A 27,650-nucleotide genomic window follows, 5' to 3' on the forward strand; every position below is an offset into this window, starting at 1 on the left:
TTTAAAATTATGTTGGCAGCCGTGAGTTGGACCCATGACTCATGGACACGTAGTTTGGCTCACAGATGACACCACAAAAGGCACATATGGGCCTTACCTGTGTTCACTGTGGCTTTGCAGCACTGTGGAGAGGTCCTTAACTCTTCCCATGCAGGTAAGTTCATCTTGCGGGTGGGCTGTGAGATGGAGAATGGGTTTGGAGTGAAGGTGGAGACTTTCCCGTAGATGGGGAAATGGAGTGGGCAGGACAAGTGCTTTCCACCCTGCCTGTTTTGGAACGAGAGCTGGGGCAGAATGGAAGCCCAATCTTTTTAGCAATTGGGTTGCCCAGCCAGGCTTCTTGGTTTGATTTAACCATGACACTGTAGAGTCCTTTGGGCCACTGCATTGGCCTTTACCAGAGTTATGGTTTAATCATGCCCTGGGGCCACAGCTGGAAGCCATCAGCCATGTCTATGAGAGACCTTCTCTTCATTGAAGTTCTCGAAGGACGTCATTTTCCCCATGGCGCCCTTTGCAGTGAGAGCAGGAAAAAACAGCTTGTCGAGGAATGGAAGACATGCCTTCCTAGCCGCCCTCCTTTTGCTCCACCCGTAGCGTGATCCGAGCAAAGTTCTCACCTAAACCTGGGCTGAGGTCCCTTTGCGAACTCCTCCGGACTCAAATCCAGAACTGTTGTGAGTCCTGTTTTCATCCGAGATCTGGCAACATAACTTTTTCTCTCTCTTTTATAATTTCAAATGCTTCTCTGGTTTTATTCGGGGCATTGAAGTTGTAGTGAGTGCCCAAAAATGGATGGTGACTGGGAGGAGTCCAGTTTACGCTGCTCTGCTCAGGACAAAAGGACAGACCCCAGACTGCAGTCTTACTCACTTCCTCTTGTTAACCGCGTGTGTGTGTGCACAAACGCGCACATGCATGTATATACACACACACATTGAAACCTGTACTCTTTGTGATACTTGTTAGGTTATCCTCAGAACATGCAAACCATGGTGGGCCTCCAATTTCACATGAACATCCAGTACACACACTCCTACCTTTCCTTCTGAGAAGAGAGCTTAGTTGTGTAGCTGATAACTTAAAGATTCTGTCCCATGTTTCAGTTCTTTCTCCCTGGGTAATTCCTGCTCTCCATGAATTTCCATAAAGAGCCTCTGTTTTTTCCCCCATCCCGTTCCTTTTCAAGCAAATTAAAATGAGAAGACCTGTCCATGTAGCAGTCTTCAAAGAGAAGGGTTTTTTGACCTGTGGAACTCTCCCACCAGAAGTAATAAAGGCTAATTGCATAATTAAGGGTTTTTTTTTTAAGAGCATGGCAAATTTGCAAGAGAGAATAGCATCATTTGAAAGAGGGATATCAGTGCTAGCACTACAGTAGTTATGTGTTCCCTAAAGGCTTCAAACAAACAAAAATCAGTATTTTCATGGTGGGAGCAGATCAGGACCTACTGGTACTCCATTATGTGGGGTGATACAAACTTTGCCCTCATAACAGCCCTGTGAGGTAGGCTACTTATTCTCATAAATGTGGAAACAACTGCTTCTTAAGCCATGTTGAGAAAGGTGCCATGTCCCCTGGGCCGGTTGGCAGGCTGCCCTTCCAGTTTATGATGTGAAATAGAAACACTGTTTACATCTAACATTGGCATGGACCTTAAAACTCATTTTTAGTTAATGTCTGTCACCCATGTTGGAGAAACGACAACTGAGGGGTGACATGATAGAGGTTTACAAGATTATGCATGGGATAGAGGAGGTAGAAAAAGAAGTATTTTTCTCCCCTTCTCACAATACAAGAACTCATGGGCACTCAATTAAATTGCTGAGCTGTCGAGTTAGAACGGATAAAAGGAAGTACTTCTTCACCCAAAGGGTGACTAACACATGGGATTCACTGCCTCAGGAGGTGGTGGCAGCTTCAAGCATAGACAGCTTCAAGAGGGGATTGGATAAACATACGGAGCAGAGGTCTATCAGTGGCTATTAGCCACAAGGTCTAGATGGAACTCTCTGTCTAGGGCAGTGATGCTCTGTATTCTTGGTGTTTGGGGGAACAATCAGTGGGAGGGCTTCTAGTGTCCCTTCCCCACTGGCAAACCTGATAACACCTGGGGGTTTTGGCCACTGTGTGACACAAAGTTTTGGACTGGATGGGCCATTGGCCTGATCCAACATGGCTTCTCTTATGTGCAGGGTTGCTAACTCTGGCTTGGGAAACTCCTGGAGATTTGGAGGTGGTACCTGGAAAGGATAGACTTTGGGAAGGAAGGGAGCTTAGTTTGGATGTGACATCACTTCCTGTGAGGTGACGTCCAGGTCAAAAATCTCCCATCCAACAAACTTCCAACTTTACTTCCCACCATCCCTTTTTTCCTCCTGACTTACATCACTCTTAGGTTTCTGCATGCACATGTTTTCCATGTCATACTACCCTTTGATCCAAAATATCCATGCTGGTATAACTGGCCACTATCGGGGGGCATTCAAATCAACGTTTCACAATACCCTTTAGGTTTTTCTTAGTGTTTTGGAGAAAAATCCACTCTGAAGGCCCTTTGAAGGAAGCCAGCCAACAGCAGTTCTGCCCTTTCGTCGGTCCTTGGAAGCAACCCTAATTTTTTTTCAGAATCTACTTTGATCTATTTAATGGGGTATACTGCCATTAACACGTTCTTAGAATTACAGTATTAAAGTCTTTACAGATGACAGTTTTTCTAACAGTGAAATCCTAAGCAGAGTTCCTCCAGTCTAAGCCCATTTAAAATCAATGGGCTTAAACTGGAGTAACTGATTAGGATTTCGCTGTTAGTCTCTGTGGTCTACCATAATGTAAGCCTTGGAACATCCACCCTCTCTAGCCACTCTAAGAGCCAAAACACACGTTAAGAAATACCCAGGTTCAGCACGTGTTCTCTTACCTCAAGGTTTGCCGGGATCTGTAGGCGTCCTGGAAGCTTAAAGTTTAGCATTTACAGAACAGCAGAAAGGGGAAGGGAAATACAGGCGCCTGTATTTTAAGCTTCCAGGACACCTTTAAGCTTCCAGGACGCTTACAGATCCTTTAAGCTTCCAGGATGCCTACAGATCTTTAAGCTTCCAGGAAGCCTACAGATCTTTAAGCTTCCAGGACGCCTACGGATCCCGGCAAACCTTGAGGTAAGAGAACACGTGCTGAACCTAGGTATTTCTTAACGTGTGTTTTGGCTCTAAGACTTCTGTTTTTCTTAGACTCAGTGTATATCATAGAGTCCACCTTACAAAACTGTTGTTTCCTCCAGGGGAAGCTGATTTCTGAAAATTAGTTGTGATGCCAAGCAAACTCCAGGCCCTGCCTCGAGGCTGGAAATCACATCTGGTGGAGACCAACCAGGAAAACAGAGGTTCATGGAATGTTGGTTCATTTTGCCTGGAATGTGGCTCACGTTCCATGATTGCTGGCAATGGTTCATTGACTCGAGTGGTGATACTGGCAAGAGAGAGAATCTGCCTGTTGGGCCTACCAAGATTTTAGAGGAGCTACTTGGTCAATGGAAAAAAGGTGCCACCAGATCATGCTCATGGTGAAGAACAGTGCTGATTTGGAGGGTAGTCAGACACCTTTCCCCATGGGTCCTTATTCAATTCATGATTGGGTTCGGGGTTCAGAAAATAAAAGGAGGGGGGCTGCAGAGATCTGCATAAGGTAAGGGGTGGTACAGCACAGATTCAGCTTCCAATAAAAATGGAATGGCACTTGCCCAGGGGTAAAATTTTATATAGCCTTTGAAGAATTACACAATTTTAAAGTTGACAATGAGGTGATTGAAATTGTTCAAGATTTTCTGTTCCTTGGCTCAATCATCAATCAAAAGGGAGACTGCAGTGAAGAAATCAGAAGAGTAGAACAGCTGTGAGGGAGCTAGAGCAGATCCTTAAAGATAAGGATGTCTCTCTGGGAATCAGGATCAAGATAATCCAAACTATGGTATTCCGCATTACTATGTATGGATGTGAAAGTTGGACAGTGAAGAAAGCTGACAGGAAAAAAACTGATTCATTTGAAATGTGGTGCTGGAGGAGTTTTGTGGATACCATGGACAGCCAAAAAGACAAATAAGTGGGTGCTAGATCAAATCAAGCCTGAATTCTCCCTAGAAGCTAAAATGACAAGACTAAGGGTATCATACTTTGGTCACATCATGAAAAGACAAGATTCTCTGGAAAAGTCAATAATGCTAGGAAAAGTGGAAGGCAGTAGGAAAAGAGGAAGATGTAAAACAAGATAATAATAACATGCAGTTTATATATCGCCCTTCAGGACAACTTAATGCCCACTCAGAGCGGTTTACAAAATATGTTGTTGTTATCCCCACAACAATAATCACCCTGTGAGGTGGGTGGGGCTGAGAGAGCTGTGACTTACCCAAAGTCACCCAGCTGGCTTCAAGTGGAGGAGTGCGGAATCAAACCCAGTTCTCCAGATTAGAGTCCTGCACTCTTAACCACTACACCAAACTGGTTCTCATTGAGATTACTTGACTCAATAAAAGAAGCCACATGATCCTCCAGTTTGCAAGGTCTGACCAAGGATGTTTTGGAGATCTTTCATAGGGTCGCCATAGGTTGGAGGCACCTTGACAGTACATAACACTCACACACAGCCTTTGCCCAGGTGTAAAACTTTATATAGCCTTTGCTTCGGAAGCCAAAAGCTATAACCGGTCAAAGACTGGATGTGCCAGTAAGGACTGCAGTGGTGTGAAATTCTGGTCTTTTCTGTATTGTTAATGGTGAAGGAGCCCCATAAGAAATCTCTTATGGCCCTCTTCTGCTTTTTTCCATATTCATTCTTATTGGAAATGTAAAGTGGATTTCATTGCTTCGAAGGCAAACTTGTTTGTTCTTAAGTCACCTGCTTCTGTCTGTGTAGCCTCACTGTGGAATCTTTCCTGGTCACGCCAGCATGGGATGAAATGGTGGGCTTGCTTTAGGAGTGCAAGGTGAATGAAATCCTTTGTGAGTGGATAGCGTATTATTTTTTAAAAAACATTATTTAAAAAAGGGGGAAAGACATTTGAAAGTGCATAAAGAATCTTGAACAGAATATGGAATAATAAATTTAAGATACAACAAAAATGTAAGCAAGATATATAACGGTCGAGCTAAATTTCATAATGATAGCATATTATTTACCATATATGAGGCACCGTTTTTATGTTTTTGTTTTTAAAGTGCTTTGTGTGATAGTTTCTTTGAATTTTAGTAAGATGAATGACTTCTCAGGATAGGGCCTTTGTAGCAGCATTCCTGCCCGATTTTACCTGGAGTGACATTTGAAGTGTGGTTGGAAGTCTCTGCCCAAATTGACCCATTATTTCTGGAGCTGTTTTTAGAAAATCAGCAAAGCTTCCAAGGGAGCTTTTCTGAAACTCTGTCACAGTCACTGCAATCCTATGGACAGTTACTCCACTCCAACGGGCTTAGACGGGTGTATCTCACCATTAGACATGGGCACAAACAGGAAAAAAACCCTGAACACCCTGTTCGTCGTTTGGTGCCACCCATGAACAATGAACATGGACGAACATGAACTGTTCCTGGACATGTTGGTTGTTCGTGGAGGCCAGAACCACCCCCAACCCCACTTAGCCCCCCCTCCCCTCAAACCCACTTACCTTGCCCTTTAAAGATCCCTTTAAACTATCAGCTGGCAGGTGGGGGGATTCCCCCTTGCCGCCTGCCAGCTGATAGTTTAAAGGGCCCTGTCCTGGCAAAAACAGCAGTGTCTGCTGGCAGCTAGTTTGAGGGGTTACAAAGGTGACCTTCCCAATGTCCAATACCCACCAAATTTGCAGGGGACATAGTCTTCACTGTCCTCTGAAGACCTCCCAAGTTTCAGAGAGATTGCACCCCGGGAAAGGCATGATCCACGGGTCTCCCTGTTGGCTGTCATTTTCTCTTCACAGTGGCAAAAACAGGACTCTGCTGGAAGTACTTTGAAGGGTTAAAGGCAGAAGGAGTTCAGACAGAGTTCAGTCCCTGCCTCTGGTTGCCAAGGGGATTGATTGCAGGTGCCAGACTGTCTGGCTCGACGAACGGCTGACGAAGGCAACGAATGAGGCTTGCGACGAACACCTGTTCATTTAGGATGTGGCCTCACGAACAGCTTGTTCGAGAACAGCAGATTAGGTTGTTCGTGGGTTTTTTCTGTTCGTAATGCTGTCCGTGCCCATGTCTACTCACCATAGGATCGCACTGAGTGTGTGGCCCCTCGCCTCTGTTTTCATATCATACCAAGAGAACAATCTTAACTCAGTCCACTCAGAAGCCTACTCAGGTTTATTCAGTGGGGCTTACTCCCAGGAAAGCGTTCTTAGGACTGCACTGCAAATGTTCTACCACTATGCTATATTTGCCAAGATCTTTATGAGGAAGTCTGAAAAGTCCCATGACAGACATTCGGTACAAATTTTAAAATAAGTATAATCGATGGCTTGATTGTTCCCTGAGAATTTTCCCAAGAAGGAAAGCTTTGGACAGTCCGGTGTGGGCCTGGTGCTGCAATCTTAGAGTGAGCAGATTCTCTGGTGTGTAATAGTAATGGATTCAGCTTCCTGGACCACACATCAGGCTAGTCAGCTAAGGCCAGAGAATGTCTCAGATTTTTCCAGCATGAGAGCTTTTGTTTTTGAAAACTGGGTATCCGCTCTAATCTTGGTCATCTTCACATCTGTCCATTGTTGGGCCAGTAGGAATGCTGAAGTGCATGAACAGCCCTTTTGATTTTTGCAAAGTTTTTGTTCTACAGAATTATTATTCTCATGCACATGATGTTGGCTGGGGGCAAGGGAGGTGGATCCAGTGTGGTGTAATAGTTAGCCAGTGACCCTAGAAATGGGGTGATTTAGATGCAAATCTCTGCTCGGTCACTACACTCACTAGGTTACTGTGGACCAAGCATCTTTTCTCAGCCCAGCCTATCTCATAGGGTTATTGTAATCGTAAAATGGAGGAAGCAGGAACCATGAACGCTGCTAGATGAGAAAAACATCTAGTAAAGCACAGAGTGGTCAAGGAAACTTGCATGCATTCATTCACTTGCCCTGCCATTTATTTGTTTAAAACATTTTGCTCCTGTGATCTCAGCATGACAGCTTCTGCACAATAAGTTAAAGCATTTAAAACACCCACGCTAAAGTCCTTAAAAGATTGTCAAGCCTTGTTGCAAACCCAAACCAAATCAATGGACAGTATAAATAGACCGGACCCCAGATCAGGCAAACTAAAGAAGGCAAGATTAGCTTTCCACACTCTAAAAACAACCGTTAACAACTAAGCAAACCGAAATGTTTTCCCCTGGCTGTGAAAATTTCGAGGCAAGCCAACATTATGTTGGAACTGGGCCCTTTCTTTGCACGCATTTCTACCCGTCTAACTCTGGTACCTGCAGTGGACTCTATAGGTCATTGGTACCCAGGCCTTTCTGGGTCATGTGGGAATTGTACCGCTACAATGCAGTGCTATAAAGAGTCGCAATGCAGGGCTGCAAAGACTTTTGCTTCTGAATTCTCCCCAGAAGCTAAAATAACAAAACTGAGGCTGTTGTACTTTGGTCACATCGCAAGAAAACAAGATTCTCTGGAAAAGTCAACAGTGTTTGGGAAAGTGGTAGTAGGAAAAAAGGAAGATCTAAAACGAGATGGCTTGACTCGATAAAAGAAGCCACGTCCTCCAGTTTGCAGGATCTGAACAAGTCTGTTATTGATAGGATGTTTTGGAGGAGTCCCTTTTGTTCTCCACTCAGGAGAGGAAACTGGCAATGTAGGAGAGGAAGCTGGCAAAGTTCTCTTGGTGGGAAGGGGCAGTGGCTGAGCGGCACTCTGCTTTACATGCACAAGTTCCCAGGTTCAGTCCCCGGCATCTCTCGTTAAAAGGACCAGGCAGTTGGTGATATGAAAACCTCTTAAGACTCTGGAGAACAACTGACAGTGCGGGGAGGCAATACTGACCTTGATTAATCAAAGTTCATATTCAGCATAAGCCAGATTCATGTATCCTTTTGGAGCATCTAAACCGTGTTAATGGCCACCCATCACTTCCCTGCATTGTTCAGGATCGCCATAGATCACCTCTCTGGTCTGCGTACTCCTTTCAACAGCCCTTTGTAGCTGCTCTGACGACAGAGCAGGGAAAACATCCCAGGGCTGCGGTAGATAGGGATCTGTTGAGGCTGGGCGAGTGGGCATCAACGTGGCCAAGTGCAAAGTAATGCACATTGGGGCCAAAAATCCCAAATATAAATACACAATGATAGGGTCCAAACTGGCGGAGACTGACCAAGAGAGAGATCTTGGAGTCGTGGTGGGTAACTCACTGGAAATGTCGATACAGTGTGCGACGGCAATAAAAAAGGCCAACGCTATGCTGGGGATTATTAGGAAAGGAATTGAAAACAAATCAGCTAGTATCATAATGCCCCTGTATAAATCAATGGTACAGCCTCATTTGGAATACTGGGTACAATTCTGGTCACCACACCTCAAAAAAGATATAGCACTGGAAAAAGTGCAGAAAGGGGAATGATTAAAGGGATGGAACACTTCCCCTATGAAGAAAGGTTAAAGCGCTTGGGGCCCTTTAGCTTGGAGAGACGACAACTGAGGGGTGACATGATAGAGGTTTACAAGATTATGCATGGGATAGAGAAGGTAGAAAAAGAAGTATTTTTCTCCCCTCACAATACAAGAACTGGTGGGCGCTCAATGAAATTGCTGAGCAGTCAGGTTAGAACAGATAAAAGGAAGTACTTCTTCACCCAAAAGGTGATTAACCCATGGAATTCACTGCCACAGGAGGTGGTGGCAGCTTCAAGCATAGACAGCTTCAAGAGGGGATTGGATAAACATACGGAGCAGAGGTCTATCAGTGGCTATTAGCCACAAGGTATAGATGGAACTCTCTGTCTAGGGCAGTGAGGCTCTGTATTCTTGGTGTTGAGGGGGGCAATCAGTGGGAGGGCTTCTAGTGTCCCTTCCCCATTGGCAGACCTCCTGAGGACACCTGGTTTGGGGCCATTGTGTGACACAGAGTGTTGGACTGGATGGGCCTTTGGCCTGATCCAACATGGCTTCTCTTACGTTCTCTTGTAGCTCAATAAAAACACTCACTTTTCTGTGCTGCAAGGATGACCGAGGAAATTCCATGCTAGAGATTCCTTTCTTAAGAAGATAACGATGCCCACGATCAAGATACTTCTATAGCCACCTGATGGCTAAATCAAATGTCCGTATGGTAGGATAGTCTGAACAGCAAACTATAGGAAACAGGTGACCCTGCCTTTGGGGTTCTCCAAAGGTCTTTGGCTAGCCAGTGATGAAATTGGGGTGATGTATCAAATGGACCAGTAGTGTGATCTGGCAGAGTGGGGTGGGGGGGGGTTTAAGTTCTTTTGGGCCCTGTATGCTAAATGTTGGATTTTCGGTGTGGCATACATCGGATCCAACACATGAAAAAATGAAGATTTCTGCACTAAGATAATAATAACATTCGATTTATATAAAGGTCAACTTAACACCCACTCAGAGTGGTTTAAAAGTGTTATATTATCCCCACAACAATCACCCTGTGAGGTGGGTGGGGCTGAGAGGGCTCCGGAGATTGACCCAAGGTCACCCAGCTGGCTTTGAGTGGAGGAGTGGGGAATCAAACCATGTTCTCCAGATTAGAGTCATGCTGCTCTTAACCACTACACCAAACTGGCTCTTTAGATCTTTAAGTCCCTCCCAGCTTTACGGCTAGCACCACTCAGAAGACAGCTGCAGGGCACTCTGTCAATCAGTGGTTCTTTTTTGTCTCTGATTTTGTCTCCCACATGTCTCGCTTTGCTGAGACAGAGCTTTCCTAAAACGTTTCTTTAAAAAGTTGTTCAAAACAGCTTTCAAATCCTTTCTATAAAAAGGATCAAGAATTGCTTTTCTACACTAGTTCATTTACTGAGCCCCTTAACTTGCTGTTTTGGGGTCCTCCCACCCTCTCCACCCCAAAAACTGAACAGCCCATGTCAAACGGGACACGAGTCACTGGTGAGTGAAGAAATGCTACAGTAACCAGAGCAGTTAATTAGCGGAAAGCATCACACATCATTCCCCAGATGGAAAATGGAATTGCTTGGCGGTGGGGGGGTAAATAGGGTTGTTTTTACAAAGCGTAAAAGGCTGAGCTTCATGTAGATGGGCAGGACTGTCTGTTGCATTGGCCATATTTAGTCGGCTCTCTAACTGGCATGGGTACAAAGCAGCTGTGGAATCTGGGCACAAACATGCACAGTGGAGGCCCAAAACACTCTTGACTCCTGCCATTTCAGTTCGTATCAAAGCTTTCCCTAGATGTGACCCACCTCCTGCCCCCCCCCATCCCCAATTTTTAAAAAGCCCCACCAGAAGAACGGGGATAAATGTCGATTCCTTCGATAGCTGGTCTGTGTAAAAGGGAGGGAAGTGCATTTCTTGCATCTTTATTTTTAGTGGTGTTCATCTTTCCACCAGCGGGAGGGGAGGGAGAGACAGACTGCTTCAGCAAATTTATAACCCAAGGCTGACGAATCATAAGCACGGAGTTTTCCTACTGTGCAGCCAGACTAGAGAGGAGCTAGAAACTGGCTCAAACATTCACTCAGTTGTGCCCCAGTTTTCAAGCAGCACAATATGGGAGTGTTCCTAGCCTGAGTTGCCAACGGGCCTGGAGAAGAACATCTCATCCCTTTGAGACTGCATGGGCTGTTATTTACCATGTGATGTTATTGACCTCCATGCCATGAAAAGCTTCAATTGCCTATCTCCACACATGAAGTTTTTATTAAAAGGGCAGGATTTGTTCTCTCGCCCATGCAGTTGGCAACTGTAGTCCTGGCCCAGAAGGTCCCAGGTTCAATCCCCTGCAGCTAGATGGACAGCTGCTGCCAGTTAGTGGACAACACTGACCTAGACAGGCTAGTGCTCTGCTCTGAGTCAGTATAAGGCATGTACTGTTTGGGCAGCTATGATATCGAGGTCAATGGAGCCCATGAGCACCACAACGGCAAACTGATTTGGCAGGAGCCAGGGAAGCCATCTCTCTCTCTCTCTCTCTCTCTCTCTCTCTCTCTCTCTCTCTCTCTCTCTAATGTAGCTTGTGTGTGAGATAGCCTTGTTCAACACCATGCCAAACTATAAACACAGTGCTCTGCCTTTTGACATAACAGTTCCTTTAGCTAGATTTCCAAAAGCAAAAAGAAAATGAGTTTAAGTGGGTAGTCGTGTTGGTCTGCCATAGAACGGATTTGAGTCCAGTGGCACCTTATAGACGTGGGGTGGCCAAACTGTGGCTCGGGAGCCACATGTGGCTCTTCTAGACATATGGTGTGGCTCCCGAAGGTCTCTTGAGTATTGCTGTGGCCGTACAGTTTAGTTTATTTCCCTCTCCCTTTCCTCCTTTCTTTCCATGTCTTTCCCTCCCTTTGCCTTTTTTCCCTTCTTTCTTTCCATGACTTACATATTCTCAATAAAAATGTTGGGGTTGCCAGGTCTGACTCAGAAAATACCAGGGGACTTTGGGGGTGAAGCCTAGGAAGGATGTGCCATCACTTTCGTGATGTCACTTCCAAGTCAAAGGTCAGGTGATGGCTCTTCCCAAGCTCCCCCCCTTCCGATGATGTCACTTCCAGCATACTGTACCAAAACCCCACCCCTTCTTGTGATGTCACATTCAGGACACTCCCCCAAATCCGCTTCTTCATCTGAAGTCACTTCAATGCATCATGTCTTGCAGCTCTCAAACATCTGACATTTATTCTATGTGGCTCTTATATTAAGCAAATTTGGCCACCCCTGTTACAGACCAACCAGATTTTCAGAGTGTACACTTTAGAGAGTTAAGAGAGTTTTTCAGACACTTGAACCAAGAAGACTTACTGGGCTTTCCTCCTTCAAAGGCCTGAAGACACGTGAAGAAGAGAGACCTGGCTCTTGAAAGCTTACTCCTGAAAATCTTGTCTCTAAGGTGCCTCTGGAATCAAATCCCACGGTGCCTCTGAGAGCGCAAAGTATCTGAAGAAGGTAGAGTCTAGCAAGATTTTCAGGGTGTAAGCTTTTGAGAGTCAAAATCTTGCTAGACTCTAAGGTGCCACTGGACTCAAATCCTGCAGTGCCTCTGAGAATGTGCAAAGTATCTAAAGTGAATGTGCAAAGTATCAAATCCTGCTGTTCCTTGAAAATGTGCAATCGTTCTATCTGCAACAGGGCAGAGGTTTATGCCCAATATGATTCTCGATTTCTTACATCCACTCATTGTCTGGGGGAAAAAATCTGGAAAGGCAATTCTCAACCCTCAAACACAAAAGTCAGATGACAGCATTACAATTCTGCCAACTGGGTTGATTTGAATGCATGCAAACTTACGCCATGAGGTGGTCTTTTTCCAAACAGAATTTTAAGATAGGTGCATCACAGCCCATTGCTTCACTGTACATGGAGGAATTTTATTGTTCCATTCATTTGCAATTGTACATGGAAACATACCAAAAAAAATAGGCACAGATTGCTAGAGGCAGCAAAAGGCAGGAGATGCGATCCAAGCTGCCCTGGGCTAGCGCTGTATTTTATCAACAACACGATGCCCTTCTTATACAAAGCTGTTCTCCTCCCCGTCTGCCTCCCCTCCCCCCTGCATGCTTTTGTGCAGGGGAGATGTTGCTTCTTTTCCTCGGGCTACCGGGATGTGCGTTGCTCCAACATCATCCGACAACCTAATTTGTAACTCCTGGCTTTGCTTTTTGCATGCGCTTCCCCCCTGCCACACCAGAGTCACCTAATCACCTCATTTCCCTAGCTAAGGACCTATTGGATCTTCCCCTCAGTGCTTTAGGACTCCCATACTTTGATTGACAGGAGAGCTGTAGCTCAGTGGTTGAGCGCGTGCCTTGAATGCAGAAGCTACAGGCTTCAATCCTGGTTGAAGGAATCCGGGTTACAGGATAGGGAGAGACTCTTGCATGAATTCTTGCAGAGTTGCTGCCAGCCAGTAAGAGTGGGCAATACTATTCGTGCCAGTGCTGCCAGTGTCTCTTCCAACGGCAGCTTGAAAGGGTCCTTCTCCATGCAGCCCAAAATGCTCATTCCACCTGAAGCTGGGAAAGCTTGCCCTTCATGCCCCACCAATGCACCTCCAGCTGGGGGGGAGGCAGCCATTTCTGGCCAGTGGTCTGATGCCATGGCATTTCTCATGGGGTTTGCTAACGCCCCCTCCACCCAAAGAGGAACTGCAGTTCTGTGGAAACGATTCAGAGGAAGCGTGGTTCTACCACATTCCTTGCAGCACTGCAGTTCCTCTCTGGGTGAAGAACGAGTAAATGAGCTGGTTGCAGCCTGTACTATCAGGTACACCCACAAGGCACCAAAAATGCCTCGGAGCGAGGGTAGAAATTTTCATGCAGAGCTCTCAGCACCCTCCTCAGCTGGGGGAGGGGCAGCAATTAAACAGCCATAAACTGAGATAAATACGTAATGCACCAGAGTATTTGATCAGAGCTTCTAGTCATAAACCATGAAGCGGGGAGAGGAGAATCAAGGCTATCTCAGAAAAGCTGTTTCTACTCCTGGTTACCAAGTGCAATTTCAGATGTGCTTTGCAAGAAAGTCAATACTCGTAAGAGCTTTCCTTTGAGAGTTTTTACCACCGGGCTTTGCGGCTCAGTCCCCTTCTTTCCCCCCCGCCATGCCCCTTCCCCCTTGGCAGAAGCGAATCCCCTTTTCTGTGTCGTCACTAGCCCAGCCCTAGGGTAATATCTATGCCGCACATCTAATCTGGTTTGAAACTGGTCACGCAGCTAGTTGTATGATTTGCCGTTTGCAGTGGAAGGAGCCACGAAGTCTTTATCAAGGATGCCCAAGTCTGAAATAGGCTTGAATCTGTAGCACAGGCGGCATGCGCTTCCACTGCAGTGCCACCAAGAGGAACTTGTGTTGTTGCAGCTAAAATGACATTCTACGCATTACAAACAGCTTTGCCTGCCTCCATACGGGAGACTGAGATGAAGATGTTCCTTGTTTTTAGAAGATGCAACGGAGACAAGGAAAGTTGCAAGACTCGACGCCTGGCCAAATTAAAAAAAAAAAAGTTTAATACTGTTCCAAACTCCTGACAATACTGATTAGGATGAGAAACTATGAAGGCGATCCAGCTGGCGCCGACCCAGCATCCGTCCCCAGCTGCTGCTTTCTGCGGGGCGTTCAGACAGTCAGTCAGGTCACCCTCGCTTGGATGATGTACAGAGCACAAAGCAAACTCGGCGACGAAAACAGTACAAAATTCGCTGGCGGTGTTGGGGAATGCATGTTAGAGATCCGGCCCAGGATTGGCTGTTGCTGGTCTCATCCGAGAGGTCTCAGCAGAACTGCAAGAAGTGGGTGGGGAGAGACTTGGGTTTAGAGAAACACGGAAGAGGCAACAGGGTTTTCCAGAAGCCTTTTCTAATCACGTGGGCCAAAACTCCCAGGAAAAAGCAGAGAGGTCTTCTTTGCAGAGTGTTGATTTGGAGGTCAATGTTTTCAGGCCCGTAGGCAGAAAATTTTTTGTTGGGGAGGGGGGCAAATAAGCACAGTGGGGGAGGGCAGCCCATCATGTGTCTGTACAGAACTGCCGTGTTTATTTGTCTAAATAATTAAAAGTCAACTGGCGTCTCATACAGCCAAAAAGAGAGGGAAATGAATACAGTGGTTGGCAGCCCATCATTACTGATGATCATTTTATTTACAGTCTGAGTTTGAGGATGGAGCCCATAAAGAAGAGGAACAGGCCTAGCAGGGTGGGTTATTAGTCATGTTAAATCAGAGACTCATAACTATATTGGACGTACCCAAGCATTACATTTACTTGGCTGCAATCTATTTGTTTCTTGAAAAAAGTCTATCCTCAAAGGTTTACAAGCAGGCCCGGCGCATCCATGGAGGCGGTGCCAGCAGCCGCCTCGAGCGCTGAACTGTGAAGGAGGCGCCGTGCCGGCCCCCGACAACCCCTGCTGCTTTGAGTACCCCTGCTTTGAGTACTCATTGGGAAGAAAAGTGGGGTATATATGAAGTAAATAGTATGTAAACATGAAGACTGGGAAGGGCAGATGAAAGAAAGATTGGTCGGTGAGTGGGAAGCAGAGAAGGAAGCAGGGAAAGGAGAAAGGATATCAAAGAGAAAGAGGAAATAGTGTAAAGATGGGGATATAGGAGGAAACGAAGTGACCTCCACAAGTCTTTGTGGGTTCCCGCTTGAATATACTCTAAAGTCTTACTGAACGTAAGCTTACTAATCATCCCTTTCTATTTTGTTTATTTTTATTTATTTTATTTATGTCATTTATGGTCTGCCTTTCTGACTGAGACTCAAGGCGGATTATACAGTGTGAGGCCGGTACAGTCAATTTCAAGGATATTTCCATAAACAATGCCACAGGGTCAATAAACACAAGTTCACAAAGACATAGCATTAGTAAGAATCCAATACAGAGTTGAAGAAATGCTGAAACAGAACATAAGCAATTCACATGAAGTACAAGTAGCTCATAGGAGCACATATTTAAGACAACAGGTCGTACGTAAGGCAACATAGTGGTGAAGTCTATGGTCCTTAACTCATTAGCGAAGCATCTGAGAGCCCCTCCCTACAATACAAACGCCTTTTTGAATAATTCAGTTTTGCATTGTTTGCAGAAAGCTAAGAGAGTGGGGGGGGGGTCTCTGACCTCCTCAGGCAGGCCATTCCACAGGGTGGGGGCCACGACAGAGAAAGCTCGTGTATGGGCTGCTGTTGATTTCGCCCATGTGCGGGGTGACACCTGCAGGAGAGAACTCTGGGAACTGTATTTTTTTTTACTCGATGGGGGAGAATCTCTAACCAATTTTTCAGAATCCTCAAGGAAGTACAATTTCCAAGTTTCTTTGGAAGCACCCATGCCAGTAAACGAAACCAAGCGAATTTTGTGATCTCATTGTGCCCAGAACAGAAGCCCTTGGCCAGAATGCAAGGAACGGTACCACTAATCCTGTAAGCCTAAGAAAGTGTCAGGCATGTATTTCTTTGGGTTGCCAGCTCCAGCTGAGGAAATTCCTGGAGATTTGGGGCTGGTGCCTGGAGAGAGTGGAGTTGGAAGAGGGATGAGATGCCATAGAATCTGCCTTCCAAAACTGCCGTTCCTCCAGGGAAAACTGATTTCTGTTGTCTAGAGATCAGCTGTAATTCTGAGAGAACACTAGGCCCCACCTTGAGGTTGGTAACCCTAGTGTTTCTTGAAATAAAGTGGGAAGGTAGGGAATTTCAATAACATAACATTTATATACCACCCTTCAGGACAACTTAACACCCACTCAGAGCAGTTTACAAAGTATGTCATTATTATCCCCACAACAGCAAACACCCTGTGAGGTAGGTGGGGCTGAGAGAGCTCCAAGAAGCTGTGACTGACCCAAGGTCACCCAGCTAGCTTCAAGCAGAGGAGTGCGAAATCGATCCCAGCTCTCCAGATTAGAATCCCACCACTCTTCACCACTACACCGAACAACTGGCAATGTATGGCATGGCCTAGTAGTCTACTGTTTAAAGAGGGAAGATGTTAAAAATGCCATAGGTACGGGCAAAATCTTGCACACATCTAAAGGAGTTATTTGGATACCGGTCTTAAAACAACATGGTTTGGATCCTACCTAAGTTTTCAGCTTCGCCTTCTATGTGCAGCAGCAGAGAAGGTGATTATCGCTGCTACCTAACTCCCACTGTAGCCTGCTAAGCCTTCCTGAAATCTTGTCTGGAAGGTAAGGGTTGGTGGAGACCCAGGAATAGTGGGTGGGCAGGGGATAAGTGGGGAATTCCCCACACCTACAAGTGGAAAACTTGTAGACTCCAAGCCATTGTCTCTCTGCAAGCTTTGCTTGAGCTGAAAAGCAGTCGTAGAAGGCTTTAAGCAGAGAAATGTCAGGGAGAGGCAGCTTAACCTTTTCCCTTCCCATAAAATGTCTGCTGAAAATTCCCATCCCCAAATTGCAAATCTCATTCCCTGCAAAGAGAAGGGTGTGTAGGAAAAGAACTATTAGAGGGAAAGGGGCTGTTTACAACACAAAATTTGCAGCTGGGCCTTAAACAAAAAATCAAGGAATCTCCAGTACCTTCCAGCGGTTTCCACACTCGTTACACACAACAAAAGTGGTCATTGGCTCATCTGAACTTCGGGTTTGCACCTGTGTGAAAGAAACAAACATTGGCAAGTGTGCATGAATGCAGCCTCCTGGACTGCCATGTTGCAATCGAGCCACACTGCCTACCATGTCTTGCAATTACTCAGCAACTTTTGGGTCCAAAATCAAGCTGCCGGCAGCCACAACTGAACTTAGGCGACCTTGGGACGTTTCCTGCAAAAGCCCCACTCCTGCTTGACGGAGCCATCCATGGGTTTCGTCTACCCGAACAGATGTAAGAACATTTGAGTCATGTGCAGTTAAGGCTCTTAAAAGAAAGGATTCTGAATAAAGATAGATAAAGTCAGCCAGAAGGGCTGTCCTATTTGTAAAGTTAGTTGTATAAAGCACCTTGAAGAACAAGCACTGCCTCCGCTGTCTGAACACTGTCTCAACAAGGCTTTCCGTATGTAAGGTTGGAAGTTTTAGAAAAGACATTTTTCAGAAAAGGTCAAATTCCTGAAACAATGTGAGTGAGATGGGTAAAAAACAGCCGTTTTCACACTCACGGTCCAAATCGCTCTTTCTCAACTGTTGACCCGAATGTGAATTATGCCCTTTGTTTGATCGAGTGTAATGAATTTCATTTCCCACAATCTACATGAGGGCTTTCTTCAACCATGCCTAAGATAATGTGAACAATGACTCTACAAAACCAGAAGCATTTTTGCTCCATCCAGTCCAGCATTCCCTTGTGGCTAAGGTGTCTCGGCGCTGCAGCCTGAAAAATACATTCTCCTTCAGCGGCAGCCCCTTTCCACCATGCCCCATGCCATTCCCAAGGATTTGCTAACCCTCAGGTCCTTTACAGGGAATATGGGGGCATTAGAGAAAAGAGGAGACAGGAAAGTTCTACTCTATGGGCAGAAGGGAGCTCACAGGTGAATATACAAAGCTGTACTGCTAGGAAAAGAGGCATCTTATAGAGAGAGCAACTGCAAGCAATACCAAACAGAGTCCAGTAGCACCTTTAAGACTAACCAACTTTACTGTAGCATAAGCTTTCGAGAATCACAGTTCTCTTCGTCAGATACATCTTTTCGATTTTGCTACTACAGACTAACACGGCTAACTCCTCTGGATCCAATACCAAACAAATACCAAAGCTCTCTCATGTACGCAATTAATAACGTATATAATGTATTAAAGTGCTCCATGGTCTATACAAATACAGCTTCAACAAATATTCATAAGTCCAATATGTACACAATATGAACAGTGTTACATCTGGTTGTTGTGGATTTTCCGGGCTGTATCGCCGTGGTCTTGGCATTGTAGTTCCTGACGTTTCGCCGGCAGCTGTGGCTGGCATCTTCAGAGGTGTAGCGCCAAAACATCTAGTCAACATCATATAGAATACAGATCGGTCCGACAATCAAGGCGAAAAATAGTCCTTGTCAATTTCAAAATGTGCTGCTGGTTGCCTTAAGAAAGTCCATGTAAATCTCAATACACGCCTGTCAGCAAGCAAAAGGGAAATGTCCGACATTTGAAAATTGGTGATTGATTACTTATTTTGCCCTTGACAAAGCTTGCGCTTGTGCGCATGCGAAACAAACCTGGGCCAGCAAGCCTGGAATCCTGTATGCCCCACAGAGGCTGTTGGTCTGGAATTTGAAATTGTCAGCCGCGGAGCTCTTCATTAAACCAGCGGTCTTCTAAGGAAGATAACGGGCAAGTGCAAATACCGATGTGTATTGAGATTGACATGGACTTGCCTAATGCAACCGGCAGCACATTTTGAAATGGACAAGGACTGTTTTTTGCCTTGTTGGACCGATTTGTATGCTATATGATGTTGACTAGATGTAACACTGATTATATTGTGTACATATTGGACTTATGCAGGGCTTTTTTTCTGGAAAAAGAGGTGGTGGGACTCATTGGTGGAGACCGCACAATGACGTCATTTTGGGTCAGCTGGAACAAGGGGGGAGTTTTTTAAAGTTTAAATTGCCCTCGGTAAAATGGTCACATGGCCGGTAGCCCCAAGCGCCCCCCCTTGTTCCAGCTGACCCAAAATGACGTCATTGTGCCATCTTGAGTTCCACCAATGAGTTCCACCACCTCTTTAGATTTAGATTAACTCCCCTCTGTCTGGAGATCAGGGGGTGGGGCCACCAGCCATGTGACCATTTTTAAGAGGTGCCAGAACTCCGTTCCACCACGTCCCGCTGAAAAAAAGCCTTATGAATATCTGTTGAAACTGTATTTGTATAGAGCACGGAGCACTTTAATACAGCTTTGGTATTTGTTAGAATATACAAAGCTGCCTTATACCCAGCCCTTGGCCTATCTAATTTAGCACTGCCTTCTCTGACTGGTAACAGCTTCTTTGGGGTCTCAGGAACCTACTTCTGAAGATCCTCCTCCATTATGGTTGTTGTGGATTTTTCAGGCTGTATAACCATGGTCTTGGCATTGTAGTTCCTGACGTTTCGCCAGCAGCTGTGGCTGGCATCTTCAGAGGTGTAGCACCAAAATACAGAGATCTCTCAGCGTCACATTGACTGCTGGCAAAACGTCAGGAACTACAATGCCAAGACCACGGCTATACAGCCTGGAAAATCCACAACAACCATCGTTCTCCAGCCATGAAAGCCTTCGACAATATATCGAACACCTCCTCCATTATGTCACATTTTAGACTGGAATCTCCTTGGGGTCAGGAGTCTGTCTCCTTGTACGCTGTAAAGCATCACACACGTTGATGGTAGATAATTTAATTATTATGAAAATGCCAAGGATGGGACTTTCTGTGTGCAAAGCCGCTGAGCCCAGGCTCTTCCCCAGTTCTGTGGATTCTGCCTGCTCGTTTTATGTTATTGCAGGTACAACACAATCCTAAGCAGAGTTACCCCCTCTAAGTGCACTGAAGTCAACAGGGCTTAGAAAGGCATAACTCTTCTTAGGATTGCAGTGTCCATGTCAAACGTTAGGGAACAGCCACCCGTTCGGGGAGCTGAGACAGTTACTTTCCTAGGAAGTCCCCCCTGCTTCCTCTTTTGCTTCCATAAGCAGCAAATGACATGTGTGTCATCCTTTCTCTCCACTGCTGCAAAATTTGGGGTAGACGTGATCTTCAGAGCGCCTCCATGGGGTAGCTGAATTTCCTTACCTCTCTGGAACTTTCAGAGAAGGAGAAATGTTCAGGGCCTTGGTGGGCTAACCGCCAGGTCCCTTAGGTGGTGCCAGGGGAAGCTTCAAGCCTCACCTGGGTGTAAGTGCAGTTCTTTTTCTTGCACTTCCCACAGGTGAACAGGTCAGTCTGGGTCCCTCCCGTTTTCGCCATCTGATGCTCCCGAATGGCCTCCTTGGTCATGGCTTTCCGGATCTCTTTCAGCTCATTGCTGGCCATTTCCTTGCAGGAAAAGGACACGGGGATATTGACAATTTATTTACATATATGCAACTCTGCTCAAAAGTATCCAAGCTAATGGACTGAGTTTTGTCCCACACCTGCCATCAGAAATTCTGAAGCAAACGAGTGACAGACTGGAGCTAAGTTCTTGAACAGGCTTGGAGGCACTGAAACTAAGAGAGAAACTAGTTATCTGACCTAATCTAAGACGATCACTCCTATAACTGGTGGGAAAAGGCTTTAATTTGGTTCCCAGTATCCACTTTTCAATTCCTAGTTGAGAAAGGGAATTCTCCATGTTCTGGTTCATAAAGAAACAATTTTAAATCCACGACTATAGTATGCATCTTTATTGTCATTCACACCTTAAAATCAAGGTTTTTTTTTCAAATTCCTCCCCTCCAAATCATGATAACGCACATCTGTCCTGATGCTGTCATCCAAACCTTTCTGCAAAGGCCCCCCCCCCTTTTTACACCTAGTATGTTTGACTCTGTGCAGCTGTACTAGATATCTCCATCCCAGTCTGCTGCAGCCATTGATTATTCTGCCGTCTGAGCACTGTTCCTGAGACTGCGAAAGTCTGGAGCTAATGAAAACCATGCGCCAGACATTCAGATCGATTTAAACGTGCCCCCCCCCACTCCTCCCAAACTCACCTCAGAGGTCATCACCGCAATTTGCTCTGCAGTGATCACTCCACACAAGACATTCTTTCGGAGGTCAGGATTCTTGGAGTCCTTCAGATTAGAGAGGCGGCTCCTCACGCGGTTCTTGTACTTCAGATCTGTGTTCTTGACATCTTGATATATGAGTTCAAAGACTATTAAGGAGCAACCAGCATTAGAGATTTAGGCTTGGGCTGCTTCCAGCCTTCACACGCTAAGCAGTGAATCCCAATATAAATCTTTCAGCTGTGATTCTCTGTGTAAGGGACTGAAACTGGGACCTCGTTGTTACACATAACGAATGGTGAGAGACGCCTCTCATAAGCAAATTGTAATAAAGCAGGATGGATATACAGGATGAATCAAGGAAGACGCAGTCTGAAGAGTATATTCTTCCATATATAATTTCTTTATTCCACCTTGTTGGACTAGGTACCTCAGCATGCCTTGGACTCTGGGGGGCATTGCATATCTCTCACAGTATATGTATCATTTTCCTGATTAGCAAGTTTGTCTAAGGTGGGAGTGGTAAGAATGCCTCTTGACTCTTCCTCTCTCTTGCCTCACAGCCTTTCAAGGAGGAGGACAGCCCTTTCCAGAGCGCCTGCCACCGAGGCTGAATCCACATACCCACCTGCAATGGTGATGTCAGGACAGCTGGCCATACCTAGCAGGGGAAGTTGACTTTTAGATTAGGACTCTATCTTCTGTCTTCTACAAACAATGCTGTGAATGGACTCTACCTCAAAAAAATGGAAGTTCTTTATCTTTTCTACAGTTTAATTGCCTGAAGATTAATTACCGCATGTTGGGGAAACGCTTCTGATTCGGTTTGCAAACAAAATATATATAACTATTTCCAATACATCCATGGAATGGTTTGCCTTCACAGTGTTAAAAAGGGGAATCATATAGCCTTACAATCAGAGCATATCTGCATAGCAGGTTTACTCTGATTTAACAGTTACGGCTTCCCAAAACACTTGGGAATTGCATGTGTGTTAAAAGGCTAGGGGATCCCTGGCAACAAATTCTCAGGATTCCATGGGGGAAGGAAGGTAGTTTTGTAGTTTGGTTTGCACCTACAGTGATGATGAGAGAGCAGTAAACCTAAGGTCTAGGGGCATGCATTTGAAATAGCAGTTGCTCACAAACGTTCAGAAACCTTTTCCGATACCATAAACATCACAAGGATATATTCTTCAATCTGGGCAGCAAGCTGCTCACAGTCGGCACCGATGGCAACATAGTCATCTACGGAGAAACAAGAAATGTGGTAATCAGAAAGTACCCTTGTCAGGTAAAGTGAAAGACTGCTGTTGCAAGTCCTGGTCTCCACGCTTTAATGTCAGGTCTCAATGCACAGTTTGATTAGCTCAATGGAGCAGTGCTAAAAGCAGACCTTCTGGCAGATAGGTTGTAGTTCGTAGAGATTCATTATTTATTTGTTGTTGTTTTTCTATCCCTCTTTTCTTTACAAGGAACTGCAAGAGTCATTTTAAGCCACAATTGCTTTGGAAATTAAGTTGAAAGATAATGGTGGGCCCAGAGTCACCCAACCTCTGTGCATAGCAAAGATGGAACCCTGAGTTTTATTTACCGATATACAAATGTTCATGCCTCATGCCTGTTCAAACCAGTTCATTAAAGCAAAATACACTTAAAATCACGTTAAAGACAAACATAGCCATAGCTTTTCCTGATCAACAGATCACAGTATTAACTGAGCAAGTAATGTCCATCGGGACTGCCTTGGGTGCTTCTGAAAAGACCACCTGAGCCATTTCACACATTACAAAATTCTTGTGTTTCCCATGTGGATTTCTGGGTTCAGGCAATCAGACACGCCCAGGGAATTTAATTCTGGTCAATCATAGGTAGCTGGATTTGTGTAAACTTAATTCCAGCCTGGTCAGTTGATCAGATGATAGCTTGAAACTTAATTTGCAGGTGTGTGCACGCATGATTCTAACCAGGATCGTGGTGTGTGAGGAGGAGAGGTTGCAGCCCCCCCTTGTGCCATTTTCCCAATTTGAAAGTCTCAGGAAGACAATATTTACCCCCAGGGCTTCTTTTCAGCAGGAACGTGGGGGAATGGAGTTCCAACACCTCTTAAAAATGGTCACATGGCCAGTGGCCCCGCCCCCTGATCTCCAGACAGAGGGGAGTTTAGATTGCCCTCTGCGCCGCTAAGCGGCGTGGAGGCCAGTCTAAACTCCCTTCTGTCTGGAGATCAGGGGGCGGGGCCACCGGCCATGTGACCATTTTCACCGAGGGCAATTTAAACTTTAAAAAACTCCCCCCTTGTCCCAGCTGACCCAAAATGACATCATTATGCGGTCTTGAGTTCCACCACTGAGTTCCACCACCTCTTTTCCCAGAAAAAAAAGCCCTGTTTACCCCGTTGGGGAAACTCATCAGCTTGAAGCAGTGCAGTCCCTCAGACACCCCAGTCTCAAGCCATAAAGGGCTTTAAAGTCGAGAACCAACACCTTAAATTGGGCTCAGGAGGAGATCGGCAGCCAGTGTCATTGCCGTAATATTTGGGTCATGCGCTCCTGGCGGTTGGCTCCAACCAGCAGTCTAGCCACAGTTTTCTGCACTATCTTCAGCTTCCAAACACCCCTCCAGGGTAGCCCCAAGAAGAGCGCATTGCAATAGTCCAGTCGAGATGCAACTAAGACATGGATCACTGTGGCTAGATCTGACTGAACCAGGAACTGGCGCAGCTGACACACCAGCCAAAGTTGGGTAAAAGCACTCTGAACCTCCTGACTTTCTAAGGTGACTCCTATGTCAAGCAGTACTCCCAAGCTATGAACTTGACTTTTCAAGGGGAGTGTAGTCCCACCGAAGACGGGAGATCTCACATTGCTGGCCAGCCTTTCTACTAACCCAGAGAACCTCTGTCTCATCAGAATTAAGCTTCATAGCAGACAAGAGCTGGATGAGGGGTTTCATGAGCTGGCGGTCCCTGTCTCAGCCAGTGTGATGCAGTGATTAATGACAACAGAGACCACAGAATAAGGGGGGTCCAAATCCCCACTCAACTATGAAGCTGTGGTTGTTGTGGGTTTTCCGGGCTGTATTGCCGTGGTCTTGGCAATACAGCCCGGAAAACCCACAACAACCATCGTTCTCCGGCTGTGAAAGCCTTCGACAATACATCCAACTATGAAGCTTGTTCACAAAAACCACCTACACTAGCAAATTGGTACACAAAGGTATAGGACCACTACATAAGAGGGAAAAAAACACAGAAGACCTTCTCCAAGCCGATATCTACCCCAGATCAACTGAAAAATGGATCCCCTTCTTTGGACATATAAACAACAACAACTGTCAACCACAAAACCAATCATACCAGATGATCATCCTATAATTCCTACAAAACTTCGTTCAATGAGATGTCTATACAGTAATGGAAGTGCGCCATATCCATTTGGAAATAACGTGATATTGACCATGGCAACAGAGACATAATTTAGCTTTTCAACTTGCTGAAAATTCATCAGCTCCACCGAAGCTCTATGATTTAAGACAGTTATCAACAACATGCACAACCCTTGGAACATGATGCACATCAAAAGATTCATAGAATGTTACTAACACTATTAGCGTCTTTTGAAACAGCTGGTTTTACTCCTGTATTTGTATATGACAAAAGCTGGGGGGGGGACACTAAGACGCTTATTGGGTGACTTCGGGCCAGTCAGTCTCACAGACTTATTTACTGTACTTACACCCTGCCTTTCTCCCCAACGCGGAACCAAAGCAGCTCATATCATTCCCCTTTCCTCTGTTTATCCCCACGACCCAAAAACTTAGGTTAGGCTCAGCATGTGCTCCTGGCCCAGCTCACGTGGTTGTGAAGATACAGTGGAGAAGAGGCGCACCATGCATGCAGGATAAAAATAAGATTGTATTCTGAACCAGCTTTTGATTTTTTTTTCTTATTTAAAGCACAGGGTATACATAGACATCACTGTATCCAGGGCTTTTTTTCTGGGAAAAGAGGGGGTGGAACTCAGTGGTTGAACTCAAGACCGCACAATGACGTCACTTTGGGTCAGCTGGAACAAGGGGGTAGTTTTTTTAAGTTTAAATTCCCCTTTGTGAAAATGGTCACATGGTCAGTGGCCCTGCCTCCTGATCTCAAGACAGAGGGGAGTTTAGATTGCCCTCCACACCACTCAGCGGCACGGAGGGCAATCTAAACTCCCCTCTGTCTGGAGATCAGGTGGCGGGGCCACCGGCCATGTGACCATTTTCAAGAGGTTCCAGAACTCCATTCCACCGCATTCCCGCTGGGAAAAAAGCCCTGACTGTATCCATTTCTTTGTATCATAGGAGGCACCGCACAGAGCAAAAGAGGCCAGAATCATACTTTCGGAATCAACTTCGGGCTCCCGTCTACTCTCGACACTTTGCATTTTATTCACAAAGAATATTTGCATCCCACTTTTCCAGTTTGTTCAAAGCAGCTTGCACCGATATACAAAACAACCCATTCAAGACAGTTAACCCAATATAATTAGAAACAATAATTAGGCTTCTTATAACAATTACAAGTCAGTATGTGCGGCCACTTTCCTCCACACATTGTCAGAAGGAAATGAGCGACGGATCGGGCATTTCAAGGATTTGACAGTGATCACTGCAAACATTTCCGAAGGAAGGGCTTTTTTTGTAACATCTGGATTCTGGATTCAGAGATGTCACAAATAAGAATGCTGATGAAAGCAGGAAAAGGGGGGGCATGTTAATTTTCCTGGCTACTTACTGTCTGTCTGCAGGGCAGAAGTCAACATTTCTCGGCATTTGTTGCGCACGGTGTCACATGTGACAGGCACCGGTGGGAAGGTTGTGATTTTGGGAGTGGTCAGGGTCTTCGGAGGATCCTGCCTTCTGTTGGAGCCACAAGAGAAACCAGTCAGAATTTCTCAGACTGCCTTACAGACATCACGTAATGACAGCCTGATGGGAATGTGAGAGGTGAATTATTGTGGGCGGGGGAGAGGAAAGCAAGAATTTAGGCCTTGCCAGAAGAAATCGAAGAGCAGTAGATTTGGAAGAGATGAAATAAAGTACTTCTTGTGAAACTCACTACCATAAGATGTGGTGAGGGCCGCTAACTTAGATGCCTTTAAAGGCAGGTTAGACAAATTAATCGAGGAAAGTATATCCATGGCTATTAGCCATCACGGCTAAACGGGACCGCTGTATTTGGAGGTGGTATATCTACAAATAGACCCAAACAGGTGGAAAACCTCCTAAAGCAATCACAAAACCACCGGGAAAACCCAGGGAGGCACAAGAATCAAAAATCAAACTGTTACTGACTTGGAAAAATATGGGAAATTGAGACTTTGTGACTACTTTATTGAATAAAATTAACGAATGGCCGGATGAAGATTTAACCTCGAAACGAGCAAAAAAAGAAGAGGCCGGTGAAGCTCGTTGCCCGCTTTTCAGCTTGTCGTTCAAGCGCATCATTGGAGTACAAATGTGTTTGGTGTGCTAACAAGGGCCACCTGGAATACTAGACAAGGACATTGCCTTCGCAGGATTGGACTTTACTTTGTATTCATTTACTTTGTACACGGGTCTTGATATTTCAGTCAGCTGAATGATTGTGTGTTATAAATGAGCTTAAAACCTTTGTTATAAATGAGCTAAAATAGCTTTGTAAATTGATATTAAGGTGTTTGATTTTTGATTCTTGTACCTCCCTGGGTTTTCCCGGTGGTTTTGTGATTGGTATATCTACAAATGCCATTTTCTAAGAAAGAAACAAAGAGGGCTTCTGCAGCCCTGTTATGGGTCTTCCCAGACATCTACCTAGCCACCATGGGAAACAGGATGCTGGACTCGGTATACCACTGGTCTGATCCAGCAGGGCTCTTCTGATGCAAAGTATTACACAACACAAAGTACTACACAACACAAACAATATGTCAAATCTGAACAGAAAGTAGAAGCTAAAAAGGTGGTGTTTCTGTCCTGATCTGCTAAGCAAATAATAACCGAGTTCCTGTACAATTATCAGACTCTGTGTTAACTGCAGTATCCGTGTGGCCTCCACCCCATCATTGGTTCGATCAAGCCACGGTTTTTGAGCCCATTACAAGATTTAATTAAAATATTTCTAGCCAGTTATCAGTCCCCCTTGGAGTACATGCACATTTGGTTCAGTTGAAAGAATAAAGGAAGGTGAGCAGAGCCGAATGTTTAGAATTTACGGAGAATTCTCTCGCGCAAGTCTTGTCAGTGTGGAATATTCATAAAAAGTCTGTTAAGAAACCTGTATTACTTATTCATATTGGGATGAATTGTCAGCGGCAGCGATCAACTAAGTAATTGAACAATGGCTGGGACACATGAGAA

At 45.3% G+C, this 27,650-nt stretch overlaps 1 protein-coding gene across 1 annotated transcript in view; it reads right to left on the reverse strand.

Annotated features, from left to right (window-relative positions):
- Positions 1–12,475: 12,475 nt before the first annotated feature.
- Positions 12,476–27,650, reverse strand: part of TCEA2 (transcription elongation factor A2) — a 35,929-nt gene continuing 20,754 nt past the window's right edge. The window contains exons 5-10 of the mRNA XM_054979951.1: positions 26,047–26,171; positions 22,461–22,517; positions 21,255–21,409; positions 20,449–20,595; positions 17,166–17,237; positions 12,476–14,410 (exon numbers count right to left, since the gene is read on the reverse strand). Coding sequence (XP_054835926.1) covers positions 14,402–14,410; positions 17,166–17,237; positions 20,449–20,595; positions 21,255–21,409; positions 22,461–22,517; positions 26,047–26,171 — 565 coding nt within the window. The 3' untranslated portion in view covers positions 12,476–14,401. The remainder of the gene's footprint in view (positions 14,411–17,165; positions 17,238–20,448; positions 20,596–21,254; positions 21,410–22,460; positions 22,518–26,046; positions 26,172–27,650) is intronic.

Source organism: Eublepharis macularius, chromosome 5 (genome assembly GCF_028583425.1).
Source record: "Eublepharis macularius isolate TG4126 chromosome 5, MPM_Emac_v1.0, whole genome shotgun sequence".
In the NCBI taxonomy this organism is placed as follows: Eukaryota; Metazoa; Chordata; class Lepidosauria; order Squamata; family Eublepharidae; genus Eublepharis; species Eublepharis macularius.